This window comes from Neolamprologus multifasciatus, chromosome 15 (assembly GCF_963576455.1).
Source record: "Neolamprologus multifasciatus chromosome 15, fNeoMul1.2, whole genome shotgun sequence".
NCBI lineage: Eukaryota > Metazoa > Chordata > Actinopteri > Cichliformes > Cichlidae > Neolamprologus > Neolamprologus multifasciatus.
The window spans coordinates 3,180,331-3,192,740 of NC_140453.1; the positions used below are offsets into that span (position 1 = coordinate 3,180,331).

The 12,410-nt window shown below is 41.8% G+C and overlaps 1 protein-coding gene across 5 annotated transcripts in view; it reads left to right on the forward strand.

The window, feature by feature from the left end:
- The window catches only part of ccdc85cb (coiled-coil domain containing 85C, b), a 55,544-nt gene that overhangs the window by 31,176 nt on the left and 11,958 nt on the right, over window positions 1-12,410 (forward strand). For 3 of the 5 annotated variants that reach the window (XM_085132164.1, XM_085132165.1, XM_085132166.1), the window contains exon 2: window positions 8,871-8,950. In XM_085132164.1, coding sequence (XP_084988290.1) covers window positions 8,871-8,950 — 80 coding nt within the window. Of the gene's footprint in view, window positions 1-8,870; window positions 8,951-10,074; window positions 10,117-12,410 lie in introns of all 5 variants that reach the window. The other 2 variants (XM_085132162.1, XM_085132163.1) reach the window with 1 other exon arrangement.

Genomic DNA, 12,410 nt, shown 5'->3' on the forward strand with positions numbered 1-12,410 from the left:
ATAACATTTTTAAGTTATCTAAGTGACTTATATATGTTTAACCTGAGTAGCGAAAGACAGCGGTGGGTTTGAAAACGATTAGCCGGGAGTCCGGCGTTCTCACGGCTCTAGTTAGCTAGCCCCCGGCTAGCTATCGAGCTAGTGGCTAACAGACGTCTCCGAAAACGTCGGAGCGCTTTTGAAAATATGTGGTGTCTTGATAAACTGAGCAGATATTTGAGGTTTACACAGCTACATTCTTGCCTGAAAATATGTTAAATGTTTATTTTGTGACCCAGAAAGAATAATAAGAGTAATATTAAAACTAACTAGCTGCCGCTATTGTTGTAAACTGAGCTGGGCTGCGCTATGAATTCTGGGACACAGCTTCTTCTTCTTCGGGGTTTAACGGCAGCTGGCATCCTTGTACATGCAGTGCTGCCATCTTCTGTTTCAGTCCGTTATTACACTCTTAAATCCTACTACTTATTCCTGCGTCTTTTGTGATCTTACAAAGCTTCAAACGACGCGTCGACTATTAAATCAGTCGTCGACGATTTTTATAGTCGACTAATTGTGGCAGCCCTACTGAATACTTTTCCTTTTTGTTTCTCTTTGTTTGTTGAACACAGTTTCCCTTTCCATCATCTTGATGAACTGGCCAATGAATGTTTCATGAAAGTTTCATTTTTACACAAGGGCGGAGGTTTGTTAGACTTGCAACATCAAGGGAAAAAGAAAGCAACGCTGTGAAATGAATGTACCGTCTGTTTGTCATCTTTGCTATCTTAATGTTTGGAAGCCAAAACTGGAAAAAAGCTAATTTCACAATTTTTTACATTTTCTTTTTTAATCAATAAATATAGCCACTGGTATCACTCTTAAAAATGCTTTATCAGTCATGCTGCACTCCTCACCATTCAAGTGCTACATGGAAAGTTGGAGGCAGCGAGACCCCATCGCAGAAAAGTGAGAGCATCAGTCACGACAGATACACCATTTATTAAGCCAGAAGCTGCATTATGAGAAGAGACTGTGGTGAACGGGTGTGTAGCTTGGTATGGGCTAGCATTAATGGTGCCTTCACACCAAACCTGTTTTTATTATTCTTGATTTCATACAAAGCCTATGTAATCAACTGAGTTGATGCAAATTTGCACCTGGCAACGCAAATGGAGGCTAATCTGTATTCACAGGTTAAAATTTAGCATCTTAATTTGTGCACACTGTTTAAGAGCAGCTGAAGGTGCTTGAAAAGCCACTTTTAATGTGGCATGTTATGCAAGCAATGCATTTCCAACAGTTACAACACCGTAACTCGAGGTGGTGACTGTACTTCACACACCTTATGGTGACGCACTCATGTAAGCTCCATCCTCACTGGGTTTAAGGGTAAGTTCAGCAATTAATGGGTTTTTACAAAAGCAATAAAGTGATGGAACAATAATTCAAGGAATTACTTTTGCAGCTACTTAGACAAACATTACATTTAAATGTTTACTGCTGCTCTGACTGCTGGCTGGAGGGAGTGGCGTCTCTCCATGTCTTTGATTCTCTTCCCTCTCTGCCTTTCCTCTTTTTCAGCTTTTAAGGTGGACCTCTTTCAGATTCCCAGCATGAATACGGCTCGTTCCAAACTGAGATTTTAAAAGTTGCCAGTTAATAGAGCTATTTTAGTATAACGATTTAAGCTTTATGTAACCAGTGGAACTGATTTGACCACTGACTCGGGTGTAAGCAGAAACAGTCCATACTGTTTCACTTTCTTCAACATCTTGAGGTAATTGACCCAACCTATTCCCGCCTTGAACACATGTACACACACACACACACACATATACATATATATTTATATATATATGTATCACAGATGGGTTAAAAAAAAAATCCCCTTTCTCGCACGAACCCTCTCACTCATTCTTTCACCCTCCCACATGAGCTCACACTGTCAGCCACCCATACAGCCCACATGCATTCCCTGTCTTCAAAATGTTGTGCATAAGCACTCATACACGCTACACACACACAGACACGCACGTCGCTGAGAGAATATACATGTCTCTGCACTAAAACACTGAGATACAGCTGTGAATAGGAGATGAAAGCCAGAGCCGAGCCAGGAATAATAAAAGCAGAGTGATTTCAATGCACTGCAGGCTTTCTAAACAGCCCTGGGATCTGACTTGAAAACATAAGGGGATTCCAAAGCCTGGTCCTTTTTAACCATACTGTTTTACCAAAGCTACTTTGATGTAACAAAGACCTCGTGGGCTGGTTTTTGTTATATTCCCGCCACTATCTGCCCAAAGTCGATTGTAAATGTATATGTGTGGTCTAATTTTAAGACTCGTCATTATAATTGTTGCAACCCCCTCTTCTGCCGTGACCTCCGATAACATCAGGCGTACCTTTTGTTCCACTCGGGTTTGAAACATATGCACCGAGGGTGTAACAGAGAAAAAGAACTAATAAAGAGATGGAAAAGCAGGCTACAAATTTAAGGAGGAGAATGATATTATACATACGTTATCCATCACAGTGACACTAATTCTGCCATTTCTTGTGGATGATACATTATCATTATGAGGAGATTCAGTGCAGGCTGTATAAATCATCCTGGAAGATAAGAGTACTCAAACAGAAACTAAAGGAACTTTCTGGAGGCTTGGCCAGTTGTAGCGCGGCGGAGCACGGTTTTATGAGAGGGTTCACATTTGTTTGTATTGTGAAATGCTGCAATGTTCCCACCTTGTCCTGCTAATCAGTGGTGTAACGTACAAAATCTCACACTTACTGAAAAGTCTTAAAACTCAGACTGTATATAAAAGATGGACACAGACATTAACGTCACCCATTGGTTTGTGGACTTTTGCTATGAAGCCTAAAGTTGGCTGTTGCTAACTTGTTTTTGTTTGTTTTTATTTATTTGTTTCTAAACCAGAAGTGCCACAATTGGACAAAAGGTTTGGCGTAATTGTTAGCTAGCATTAGCTTTATTAGTTAGCTGCTTAGCTTAAGTTAACCCTTTAAAGCCGGTCGGAGCAGACACGCTCCGTTTTGCGTAACTATTTTTAAATGCCTGTAGCACTGCAACCACGTAAGCTAGCGCAATAATTTTTTTTGCATATGAAACCGGAGGAGTTACATCTTACATCTTACATCTTATGCCATTAGCTTGTCCTAAGTTACGGTTTCCTTCCACATATAGCTTTGCAAAAATTGCATAAAAAGTGCTTGCAGGAACAAAAACATAATATTCCAGAAACACGCTTTGCCGATCCGATCAGCTGTTCGTAACACTTCCCACATTGAAACAGACGTCAGCGCGAACGATCGCATGTCCACCATTTCCTGTCCGAAACCGGAAGTGACGTCATTTTCGTGCAAAATGTAGTTTTTTACTTGTAGGCCTTAAAAGCCTATACTGGCCTATACTCAAAGTCATGTTTGACTTTTCTGAATAGTTGCTGGGATGCTTAGAAGTCGAATTGCACTGCTGGAAATAGTTTATTTTGATGCACATGCTGTTTTCTTTGCAAATTTGCATCGTAGGATTGTTTTTTGTTTTTTCTGCAGTAGATAAAAATTGGTGTATCTCAAAAATAAAACTATGAAGACACTCAAAATAAATTTCCTGTGGTGGGAAACCATTTTTTGCAACTTTTTTGTATTTAAAGTTTTGAGGGTTAAACCTCTTAAATTTCTCCAAGTAGAAATATATGTAAAAAAAAAAAAAAAAACGATTTTCAATTTTTCTTGTAGTTTATTGCACTTTTTTGCAATTAATGTAGTTACTATGGACTTAATGCATACATATTATTAAGATATGGGCTATAACAGTTGTATTGATGTATATCAACTTGAAATGCTCCCAAAAATGGCTCCCCAGCATGTAAAAATATAAAGTAAGCTCTGGCGGACTTGGTTCTATGGTAGGTCTTAAAGGGTTAAAATCACTTACTGACTAAAGTGGACAGCCAGCTTCTTAGATGTCTTCTGGTAGCGACCAATTTAACTGTTGCTCAAAGTGGCCAAACAACTAACAATTTAAGCCTTAATATATCATTAAATGGCTAACATTGACCACCATACTGTTGTTGCAAAAGGAGAAAAATGCAACACCTTTTTTTCTTAGAGTTTAAAAGTTTTACAAACTTGTATAAAAAGTTAATAAACTTGTTTATTTGTGCTGTAAGGTTGGTCTTTTAAACATAAGGAGTCTATGCTCGAGTGACTTGTATTTGTAGACGTCTTCAAGCAGCTATTTGAAGAACTGCGGTTATTGGCACGAGTGCACTGGCTGCAGGTTTCAACGTCAGAGGTTCCAACATTTAAATTATTTTAAAGGTCTTTATTTTTTTATGGCGACAGAAGTCCATTTAACACTGAATAGACATTATGCATTAAATTTCATACTATGAAATGTTACAGTGCGTTACAGTTCATACTATAACACAGTGGTCCCCAACCTCCGGGCCTCGGACCGGTTCGGTCCGAGGCCCGGTACCGGGCTGCGAGAGTTGAGGCTCAGGTGTGAAATGTATAGTTTTCAGGGTTTTTATCGGTTTTCAGCGTTATTTTGTTATCGTTTTTATCGTTAACTCGGTTTTCCTGGGTCTTTTCACGTGTGTTATGAATAAATCTTCTTTTTTTTGGTACCAGTACTAGTTTTATTTTGTTGTATTTATCCGCGACACCTTAAAGGCCGGTCCATGAAAATATTGTCGGACATAAACCGGTCCGTGGCGCAAAAAAGGTTGGGGACCGCTGCTATAACACACACACTGTCTTGTGCAGTATTAAATTCCACACTTGTTTCACTTGTGATTTGGCTCGCAGATATTTTTGTCTGCTAGAGGCGTGCAGCAAAGACAGCAAGATGGGCTGTTATAGACAGATGGGCATAGGCTGCTTGGAGCCTTGTAGCAACCAAACGGGAGCTAGTGGAGCCCAGACCCTTTTAAAACGGGTTCAAAACAACTTTTTGTAACTCTATTTTCAGTCAGATTAACGGCCTCATATGTGTTTTTATTGTTGTGACATAATATCAGGTCAGTCTCTTCAAAACTGCCTCTTTTTTTTTTCTGTCAGAGCAGCAAAAGAGCTGTAATGGAGAAAGTCGTTAAAGTAATGGGATGTAGTAAAATGGAGAAATGGAGGGAAAAGTGGGAGTGGAGGTAAGGAGGGGAGTGGCTGCTGGAAGTGGGTCACAGTGGCACTGACGTGATAAAAAGCGACGCGCTGAAAGGGGGGATGGACTCGTGCCGCTGTCTGCGTCACCTTTTGTCCGGCGCGCACACAGATATATACAGTCTCCCATCAGCTCAGTTCAGCGGGTAAACAACAGTAGCACAGATATAAAAATAGCTCACGTAAAGGCCGGGTTTTCCTCTCCCTCTCAGGGCCTCCAGCGTTCTGCATTGTTTACAGCCTAGTTGGAAATATTTCACTGCTTCACAGCATCTTCTACTCGCTTATTCACCTGTTTAAGATTGCATTCAGGCTGTGCATAAATAATAACAGCCTCTCCCATGATCCTGTGTTTGTTGGGCTGTGTGTGCATGAAAGAGCAGATGCACCGAGCTGAGAGTTAAAAGGCGGTTATTTTGGCTCGGCTGTGTGATCTCTGTATGATCTGTAGCGTTTCCTTGTGGACGAGTGATGCAGGGGAGAGGATGTGTTGCTGGAGGGGCTGCGGGGATAAAAGGATGAAGGAGTGGCAGGGGAGCCAGGGAACAGTTTAATTGCCTGACCCTTCTCCCACCAGGATGACTCCGGAGCCGGGTGTTAAAGAGAGAGGGTGACGGCTGGATTCCACGAGCAGATCCCTGCAGCTCTGAGCACGAGCACTCTGCGCGTGTGTGTGTGTTCTTGTGAATGTTCTCACAGCAGATCTGCACATATTTGAGGAAGACAACTTAATCATGCCGTGCGTGATGCTGAAGGGATGCACTTTGAGATTTAGCCCCCTATAACACATCAAAGGCTTGTGGGGAGTAGCAGGGGAGGGATGGTGCTGTGGTGTGTGAAGAAGCTGTTCATGCTCTCGTCTGAGGAGCCCATCACTTAGGGCCAATTCTGTTCTTGTTTTGTTTTTCTAGTTAAAACGGAAAACCGCATCAATATTTACCTTCGACTGTACATCTTTACATCTTATTGTTATTTATTTGGTCTTAAGAAGATAAAAAATGCGAGTTTGTTCGAACACTGATGGTTTAATCTTAATCCCTGTGAATAATCTCAACATACACAACACTTGGGGAGAAAAGCAGCAGTTAACATCCATTTTCTGCCCCCCACCCTCCCCCTTTCAGAGTCTTCTTCGTTTGTTGTTTGCTGACTGAACGCTGAAGAACCTTCATCCTAATCAGCTTGAGATCTGGCTGCAGGTCAGGCAAGCAGATGAATACAGATTAGAGTGTCACAAGGCAGTAAGAGAGGATTACCAGATCTGGCCAGCGTCCCACTGTGGCCTCCTGTAGGTGTCCAGTCACTGGCTAACAAGTGTTGTCTGCACTGGCCCTTCTTTAAAAAAAAGTCATGGGGTTAGACCGATTGGACTTGGCTCTGTCTGCTTTCAAGTTGTGGGAAAAAGATCGATGATCCCGTTGGTTTTAAAATAGGGAATTTAAAAAATATATCCTTTCTTGTTTTACATTATTACACAAAGAAAAATGATGCAAAAGAAGATAAAAGACAACAGTAGTTGAATGAAAGACAACGGGGGCTTTAATACAGAGCACTAATTCTGACATGAGAACACTTACAGGCTCCAGATTCAGTTCTGCATCTATAATGTAAGGTAGATTTAGGACACCAGCATAAGCTTGACCAAAACTTCATGGATCTGCAGACAGCTGAGCGTGCATGCTGTCTGACGTGCTTAGAAACCTCCTGCTGTTTGCGTAAAGTATGTCTGAAACTGATAGCATCTGTGGCTGTGTGCATGTAACTGCAAACCTGCTGAATCCAGGTTGGCGTTCGAGTGGGCTGATTTGTGAACAGTGGTGCCCCCTGCTTGCAAAGCGCTTGTCGACTCGCTTAAATGCGTGTCGGACTTGTGAGGGTCATTTAAGTCGAGGCAAACTAAGACGAGAGTTGCCAAACAGATGCGAGAAGCTTTGTTTCATTTGCGTGTGCGGCACCCTGCAGCTGCGAGTCCTCATGTGCATCTTGTTAAACCTCAACCCATCATTTTCATCAGCAGCTTCCCCGCCGTCGCCGCTCTCAGCCTCTCTGTAATTCCACTTAGAAAACAAAACAAAATAAAGCCGCGCGTGCGGTGTTGTGCTCCCGAGGAGCTACCAGAGCGCGGCTCCTGTGCGTAACTCGGCTTTGATCTCTCTCTGTAAATTAAACATGCCTTTTTAGATAACAGGCTCCCTGGCACCTGCAGTCTAACTGTACCTCCGCGCTTCACATCAGCTCCCGTCCCTGATTTGAACTCGGGAAAGTTGATTCAAGTCAGCACAGAGTGCCGCTTCATCGGGATCAACCTTGGTTGTGAAAACCTCTGTGGGGTAATTAGGCTGCAGTTAGACCGTCGGATGTGCAGATTACAGACAGTTCTGTGACGAATCTCAAATATGTCAGTTGACTCTCTTTCATACAGAGAACAGGAGAAATGTGCACCAAGTCGGGAAAGGAAAAAGCGGTCGAGTATGGGGTCAAAAAATGGGTCAGCGTGAACACTGTGCTTGACCTTTGACATCAGCTGCAAGAACTTATTTTGCAAAGCGACCAATAGGCTTGAATTTGGGGATGGAACCAATTAGGGCTGTTTGATATAACGATATATATCGGATGACGATATAAAAACGTCTATGGTTTCATTTTACGCTATCGTTTGTTTCGTGGTGTCGCAAAATAAACTGTTTACGGCAATTTTTTCACCGTTTTGATGGTCACTGTAGTTATTATTAATTAAAGTTCTCTCTTTCTCTTATATTTAATATAACCACACTACTGACGGACAAGCGCCTGTTTTTATGCGTTGTGGTAACACACGGTAACACCATTGCGTGTCCGCTTGTTTATGTTCCACATAAACCTTTCACAATAAAGCTCAAGATCCTGCTGAGACTTTTCAAAATAAACTGAATCACGTGAAAGAGCAGATTATTTACGGATGAGAAGCAGGTGCTAAAAAATAAACCTTAGACTCAAACGTTAGAACAGGCTTTTCCCCGCAGCACGCCATATAATAAATACTCACAAAGAAAACGGCGGCCGTTACAACTTATGTCTAAAAATGTATCGTTTCATGCATCGGTTAAAACACTCGACTCCAGCTACATGACGCGCAGCTGGAAACACGTTACGCAAGTCGAGCTGCCCGAGATTCACAGAATTTACAGAAAATGTTACATTTTTGTGATTTATATCGTTATCGGACGATAGAATTCTTATATCGGGATATGAGATTTAGGTCATATCGCACAGCCCTAGAACCAATACTAAAACTAAACTAAAACTAAAATTACTAAAAAAATTAAAATTAGGGATGAAATCTTTACTATTTGTTTAGCCATCTTAAAGCTGATGCCATCTTTCTTTTTATGCCAATATAAGTCACCAGATATAAGCCCATACCAACATTTGCATCCATAGTGCAAAAAATGTAAAAGGTGGGAGAATTTGTACCTTTTGTCTTTTGTTTTTCGTGCCAATTTAATATTTTTAGACCTTTGAGTGTCAGAGCTAGCATATTAGCTAATATTATAACGCTCTTTCACAAGGATGTGATGTGCATCTCAAACTGCACGGCAACCTTTGGAGCTCTCTGTGGTCCTTCTGCCTCAGTGGCCCTGCCTGCCCGTTTTCCGCTTGAGGTCTTTGAAATGCTAATCACTTCTCCTCTTCTCTTTTTTCCCTCTTCATCTCTCCTCCAGATTCTTCCACCAACTACATCAGGCAGCTGGAGACGAAAGTGCGGATACTGGAAGACGATAACAATAAGCTCCTCTCACAGGTGAGGCTTGCACAAGGACACACACACACACAGGCACATGTGCCATGCTGCAATTAGCCCACTTGAGTTTCCGTCTAAACTTCTACCCTCGCTAAACTCCTCTTGTGCGACTTTTTAACTCATCCTCAACACATGACAGGAAGCTGCGATGACATAAAATCGTTGCCTAATGCTTCTGTGAAGCTACCCCTTGCAACAGGCTCCCTGTTAGTTGGGGAATATGTTTATCCATGTTTAATTCATAGGGAGTCAGTAAGCTTCAGCAGCGTGCACTGATGTTAGCCCCCGAGGCGAACTGTGGGAGCGGAGATGAGAGGAGGAAAAAGAAGGGGAAAGAGGCATTAAGTGACAGTGACAGAGTAAAGGATTTATCCCCAAAGCTGACCTTGCTCTGACTTCTCCCAAATTTGGAGGATGGAGGGCTTGGTGAGGGAGGGGTGTGTGTGCAAAAACGGGGTGGGGTATGTGTGTGGAATGCTGGTGTGGTTCACCAGAAGGTCACATGTCAGTCTGCGGAGGTGTGTTTACCCAGTCGAGCACAAACAGCAGATGATGAAACCGAAGCACACTAATCTGGTCACGTGAGGGGAAATCTGATTCATGAAGTGTTCGACTGGCAAAAAAGTAAAAAAAAATTGGCCTCTTTAATTTTATCGCATCATTTTATGATGCGAGTCGGTTCGTTTGAATGCAAATCAGGTTGCACAGAGACGAGGCTGAATTTCACACTGTAATTTGAAGCCTTTTTCCCACTTATATCCCAGCAGATTCATGTGTAGGCAGAGTGTAGGCTGTTATCACTGACATGAAACCTAAACGATCCTCATAATTATCTCTTACGCGCTACAGTTAAGTGTTACACATTGTCTCACAGCAGTCCAAGCATAGAATATGAACTCCCGTCTTATAGTTTTTGTTCACGTTGTTTTCTGCAGACGTGATGTTGGGATATGAATGTGTTCAAATGACTGATTTATTTTATTTTATTTAACAAATACATTAACTTAATTTTATGTGTTTAAATCCATCAGCAAAACAGTTGCTTCCATTGCTGTTATTCACGGCTCCTCACAGAGCGAAACAACATAATAAACCTTTCCACCATTATGTTTTTCTCTCCCTAGGCTTATAGCCGCTATAGCTTATCGCAAATACAGACGAGAAAGGTAATTTTCTGTGATGTCTGTGTTTGTTGGCTCTTCTGCTGGCCGGTTGGTTCAGTCTGTTTGGCCCTTTCACTCTTTTTACTCGTTTGGTGGTGGGACTTTTCACATCTTTGAGCTTCTTGCTTTCTCTTCTGTAGAGGGCTGACACTGTCAGAGCAGCAGCTGTACAAGGCAAGGCGACTCTTTGCAGTAATGTTTTATGTTGTGCCTTTCAGACAAGGAATCACCTCTGTGGTAATGTTTAAAGGGTAGGAATATGATGATTTGTTCCCTTGATGGGATTAAGTTATTATGACGCAACGGCCTGTAGTGTTTTTTAGCTTAGCATAAATGCTAGACGGCTAGCTAGACTGCGGCAAAGATCGGGACTGTGACATCATCCACTGGCTTCTGAAGAAACTATTTCTACTTTGGTTAAAAAAACAAATCTAATATGACGAGGAGGGGTGGGTCTGACCGTCAAACCACTTGCTCATCGGCTATGAATTTGTCAATGTCAAATCGTTAGCTAATGAGCATACCGCCGATGATCCTCCAGTTTGAAACCTATTAGGACCAGGATTTACGAAATACACTTAATTTTCATGACCCAAAATGAGCGACTGAGCCCATAAACGCAGCTGGAAAGTATTTGCACAAGAAACCCATTTTCACATAAATTACAGGACCTGAAATCATTTTGTTTTTAAGCAAAAACTACAGTGGAGCTGAGAGGTCAAATGGACTGCAACCTAAGAAAACACCAGCAATAAGAAAAACGCTGCAAAAGCACACAAAACACAACGGAAATAGGAAAAACAAAAACAGAAATAGGAAAAAAAAAAGATTTCTAAAAGCACAAGGGAGGTGTTTCTGGGGAGACAATAACCCGACGGACTATTTGCAGGAACCAAAATATGCCAATAATTTTGCCGAGAGACACTTAAAAGAAGTGGAGGATCTATTAGTTTTGTGAGAAAAGATGAGAGGTAAGTGTGTTAGCTTAACTATTAGCCTAAAAATCCGTCATCAGTATTTTATGAATCATGAGATTAAAACACACTTACCTAGCATGTTTTGGTTCCTGTAACTGGTCCGTCGGGTTATTGTCTCCCCAGAAACACTTTGTGTGCTTTTGCAGCATTTTTCTTATTTCTTAAGTTGCAGTCCGTTTGGCCTCTCAGGGCCACCGTAAAAGCACTTTGGATTTACTTTCCGGACCTGAAAGCTGCAGCCACTGTCTGTGGTCCAAAGTGCTAACATAACAGTATTATTAACACTTAGAACTTCTAATTAACATAATATATCTCATGTTTTTATACCATTAAAAAAGTTAAACAACTCATAACTTCTGTTGCTTGTCAGTGGTCGAATCATGAGAGAGCGTGTTATCAGACTCAAACGAGCTTTGTCCCCGTCACTCCCTCTCGTCCTGTAGTGCTAAACTAACCGGTTTCTGGTTGTGACTTCATATCATCGATACACACCTAATATTGATATTGATCTCCAACCTTTCGTAATACAGTAAAGTGCATTGACAAACATCACCACAGAAATGATTCACCTTGTGATTGTGCCGGTTTTCCGAGAACGCGGGAAGTTAAATGCACCGCCTTGCAGGGTTGTGGCTTCTGTGTCCAGGGGTTTCCTTTCTGTGCTGCTAGCATGCCGTGCTAATGAATGAACACAGGTGGCCCTTGCTTGTACGTGGCCTTTCTTGGCAAGAAAGCTTTTATCTGTCCTTGGAACTGCTCCGCACAGTGTTTGGTACAAGGTAACTTAAGTGAATGAATGCTACGTTGTGCTTTGGTGCATAAATGACACACGCATGTCCTAGCTTGTGTTGACGTCTGGAGGGCTGAATAATTAAAGATCTGGGGGGCAAGCCAGGTAGATTCAGGCATCTGTTATGCATGGCCGAAACCTTTGTTGGAGTGCAACTGAACAATGAAGGACTGTCAGTCTGAAGCTGAAAAATATGAATCTGTAATCTCTGGTTGTTGTTACTAAACATGACTTTCCCACAGGGGTGATAACAGTAAAATATTGGGTGAAAATAAGAATTACTGAAGTTTACCATTCAGTTAGATTTCATAATATCCTACCTGATGACGTGTGTGCATATTAGCAGGTTCAATTGTTACAATGGATTAGCTGCCCCAGTGGATTGTATTGCCTAACTTCCTGTGTTATGAAACCGGCCCAGCGAAACTAGAGGAAACAATGGCCTCTTAGAGCAGGAATGTTGACCCTCCAGACCAGCTTGGCTGAGGTATTTTAACCATACTAAAGGGAGCGTGGAGGGAGTTAACAGC